Source organism: Microplitis demolitor, chromosome 5 (assembly GCF_026212275.2).
Source record: "Microplitis demolitor isolate Queensland-Clemson2020A chromosome 5, iyMicDemo2.1a, whole genome shotgun sequence".
NCBI lineage: Eukaryota > Metazoa > Arthropoda > Insecta > Hymenoptera > Braconidae > Microplitis > Microplitis demolitor.
This window is the reverse complement of record NC_068549.1, coordinates 15,874,410-15,878,957: the sequence shown is the minus strand read 5'-3', so window position 1 is coordinate 15,878,957 and position 4,548 is coordinate 15,874,410. Positions and strand designations below refer to the sequence as shown.

The following is a 4,548-nucleotide window of genomic DNA, read 5'->3' as shown; positions in this document are numbered from 1 at the left end:
TCCATCCGTCCATCCACCCAGTGGAAGCATCCCATTTCACGACCCTCGTTGCGGGTATTATTCCGAGGCCTATTTCCAGGCCACCGGCAGGGACGCGTACGCACCGGCGGGAGAGAAGAAACTATGCAAGAGAGGGGTTATTTGGGCCAACTTATGGGGCCCATAATCTCCACCACGGTAAGTCGTTAAGTTTTTTTGAATGAAATAAAAGAAGGTCAACAGCTGACGCACTTGGGGTCTATTGACACCCTAACGACGTCAACCTGGTCAATTTAAAATTATTCTGTCTAATTAATGGATAAGCCAGAATGTAATACTGGATATTGCGATCTTAATAAATTAAATGCGAAAAGTGATTATAATTCGAACGACGATTCTAATTGTGAGGATGACAATGCTAGCGTTAATCAAAAAGATGATGCAAAAAAACGCAAGAAGCGAAAAATTTTACGTTCACGTCATTACAATAAACACCAAGATGAATCTAATTATTATCGAGAACAGTTACTACTCTTTTTACCATTTCGTGATGAAAAAACCGAAATTGAAAACTGCAGTGAAAATCGGAAAAATATTTATGGAAACAATTTAGATCTTATTGTAACAAATCGATCATTGATATACCAAATGGAAAAGAGGTATCTCTCAGATATCTTCAAAGAAAAAGAAGCGGAAGACGACGATTATAACGATGAACATAATGATGAAAATAAAAATTTTACCCTTAAAGAAAATCAGCCAGATGACACTGTTGATATTTTTGCTGATAATAAAAATTGCAACTCTTCAAATTCGAAGGAAAATGATTATAAAATTAGTGTCCCAAAAGTTATGAAAAGTGATGAAATTTTAGAATTACTTTTAAAAGCAAATGAACAGCAGCTTCAAATAACTATACACTGTTTACATGCTCAAAAAATTGGCAAGCAAATTCGTTTAATGATTTCTGGTCAAGCAGGAACTGGAAAATCATTTCTTATTAATCTTTTATATCAAGTCATACCAGATTACTATACAAAAAAAATTAGTTGTACAGATATTGAATCAGCTCATGCCATTCTAGCAGCTCCTTATGGAAAAGCTGCATATTTAATTCATGATGTCACTGTGCACAGTTGTTTTTGTTTACCAAGAGACAATATGAGCAGAAACATTGCAGCATTAAGCTCTAGCGTTGTTACATCCTTGAGATTTGAAATGCGAAACGTAAAAGTTGTTATCATAGATGAGGTTTCAATGATCGGTCGAAATCGATTTAATCAAATTGATACTCGTCTTCAACAAATAACGGGGAATAATTCGCCATTTTTTGGACTGTCAATAATTTTTGTTGGAGTTTTACGACAACTCCCACCGATTATGGATAAACCTATTTATTATACAGCATTCCATTATTTTAGAGATAAAAAATTGCAGTGGAATAAACAGCATCCTGATCAACCTTTTAAACCAAATATTGCAGACCCTACCTATAGGGTCGCCAGTACAAATATAAGTGAAGAGACAACCCAGGCGGCGACAACCGGACAAAACGCCGAACAACTAAGACGCTTTTCACCATTCAGGTAATTAATCAATTTTAGACTTGGATTCTTTTGTGGAACCAAGCGATAATTATATTTACTATTATTGATACCAGGCCGTTAGCCGGTACCTTTTATATCACCCTATTAATTATTTGGAAAAGCAGGTGAAGGAGCCAACACCAATTAAAATAAAAGTGAGGCGAGAATAAAAGGAAAATAAGACGAGAGACAACCGGAGGACGAGACGAATAAGACGGCAGCCAGAGAGACGGTGAAACAAAGAGAACCGCATCAGAAAATAATCAGGTATTAATTAAATTAATTATTTTAGGCCGAAGCCAAAATATTAATTTAATTTACAAATACTTAGTCGTTCGTCGAAGTATCCGCGTCTAGGCCCCTATTTAATTAATTAGTCGTAAAAATTAATTTACTAATAAAGATTAAGCCAGACGGTTGTCTAACCGGGTCCAGGCCCAATTGCCGGGTCCAGGGCGTTGTCTTGAAATTCCAGGCCGTCGCCGGAGTTATATGCGTCGTAGAAATTTCTAGGCCGATGAGCCAGAATTTTCCATAGTTAGTCCGCGTCGTCACAAATAAAATATTAATTAAAATAATTACTCGGACCAGATTAAAGTAAATTAAAATTAAATAAAATTATTATAAATTATACTCGACATAAAGAAAAGTCGGGAAAGTTGAGTGTTGAGTCAGGATTAGAAATGAGACTTTATTAACTAAACTTAAAATGTTAATTATTGTGAAATTGAATCAGTATTATATTGAAGAGATAATGTTAGTTATTGGAAAGGAATTAATCAAAATTAATTAATTAATAATAATTAAAATTCTTCTCAAAAAATTAATTAATTAATTTATTAAGTGCGTCGCGGGAAGAGCCATCTTAAATTCAGTGTGTGTGAAGAAAAGTCCAGGGGACTCGAGTGCAGTATGTGTGTTGGAAATAAATTTTAACGTGTAAATAGTTAATAAATAATTCGGGAGGTAACCGATTTTAATTGTAAGTCCAAAGGTAGTTGGCAATGTTTTAACCGAGTGTGTGAGAGTGTGATGCCAAGGTAGTGGCTATGTTGATTAAGTAAATTAAGTCGCCAAAGGTAATTGGTAGGATTTTATTAGGTCTATTGTTATAAGGTAAATGGTCAAAGGTTATAAGGTCTAAAGGTTTAAGGTCTAAAGGTTTAATAGTTATAAGGTATAAGTTATAAGGTCTAAAGTTATAAGGTCAAAAGTTATAAAATTATAAGGTTTTAATTGAAAGGTTGTGAATTAAATAAAAGGAAATACTATTGTAATAATTAAATCTAAGTTATTTATAAAATTATTCTTCCTTTTCCTACTCTTACAATTAACTTTTACACCGACCCTGAGCATTAAGAACCGGTTCTGGAAGACCGTTTAATCCTTCCAGTGGCGCCCTTAAAAGGTAATTTAAGGACGACCAGAGTAGCAGCATAGCCCTGTTATGAATGGAAATAATCTTACAGAGACAAACAACCGTTGTGATGTTAATGTATTAGATATTAAAAAAATTTTTAATGGAATACATCAAAGTATATTTTAATTGAAATAGAAAAAATATTAGAAGAAAATGATAAAATTATTTCTTGCATATATTCTAGTCTCGAACATGAGATAAATGATCGAAACACTAAAAGTATTTTTATAAAAAAACATTTAGTACAGAAAACAGATAGAAAACGTGTAATCAAAAAACGATTCCCTAAACAACTTTTAGATAACTTTAATATTATCAATGTTAACGATGATGGCAACTGCTTCTTTCGAGTGATTGCTGAACTTTTACTTGAAGACGAGGATAAATATCCTATTATTGAACTTTTTGTAATCAATTATGTTTTCTTAGATCGTGATCGTTATGCAATATTATGTAGAGAAGGAGTCATAGAAGGTAGGTCAAGTAATAACTATGCAGATGTGATATTGAATCCAAAGGTTGTAAATTTTTTGAAGATGATAGCAGCTGACGGACTTTGGGGTAATGAAGGTTCTATACTTGCGATAAGTAATGCTTTAGGAGTAAGATTACTTGTTTTCTCTATTATTGGTTCGACCGCCTCGTTAGCTATGATTTCCGAATCGAAGCCTGAAAAACTAATTTCTTCAAAAACATTGACAATATCCTATGTGAACGGTGTGCATTTTTTGGCTGCTCGTGCTCAAAATGATAACATTATAACAAGTATTGAAAATATTGAAAAGGGAAAATGGAAAAATGTGCCGTTATTCCCGTTGTGCGCAAATTTACCGTAAACTTATCATGTACGGTAAAAATGCTTGTTTTAAAGTTGAAGGAGTGTAAGGTAATAGTTTGAAAATGAAAGCTCTCGCAGTATTTCATGGAGATTTGAACATATGTGTGCTACTTAATATTTACTTTGCTACAAGAAGAATGTGGCTTATGAGCGGATGCAATACTATTATAAGAATCTGAAACATAATCGATTAGGATAGAAAAAATCATATCAATTTGAGTGTGATGGGTGGTTGTTGGAGTAGCTGGAGACGAAACTCTCTCAAAAAAAACTTGCTTATGTATTTTTTAAGCCGCGATATCTTGCAATTGTAACAATTTCCATTGAAGTTAATTACAATTGATAAATTACGATACGTCTCACGTTAACTAATAATGCTATTTCGGTAGCTTTTTACACAAATTTGAGTAGCATCGTGAGATTAATAATAATTAATGGCTCTTAATGATGAGTAGATTATTAATATTTTTTTTAAAAGTATAATAACATGCTCTATTTTCTTTTGTAATTGAGAACTCGAAGTAATATTATTGAGAATTTCCGTGTCAGAAATTGCTCATTTATTTTAATTTTTCATTTCTTTACCAAAATCCGATTTGTAAATACGCCGGTTAGAGTATTTTGTAATACACGACTTAAAACGCGTCACGTTAGAAAATGTGTTAAATTTAACTATTCTGACAGTCAGTCCTAAATCTGAGGAAGTATAAAGGGAAATCAAATGA

General features: G+C 33.0%; 1 protein-coding gene across 1 annotated transcript; it reads left to right on the top strand.

Moving 5' to 3' along the window:
- The first annotated feature begins 294 nt into the window (after positions 1 to 294).
- LOC103579268 (uncharacterized) lies at positions 295 to 1,569 on the top strand. The gene is made up of 2 exons (XM_008560624.2): positions 295 to 778; positions 869 to 1,569. The coding sequence occupies exons 1-2, from the start codon at positions 295 to 297 to the stop codon at positions 1,567 to 1,569; spliced, it is 1,185 nt and encodes a 394-aa protein (XP_008558846.2).
- Positions 1,570 to 4,548: the final 2,979 nt, after the last annotated feature.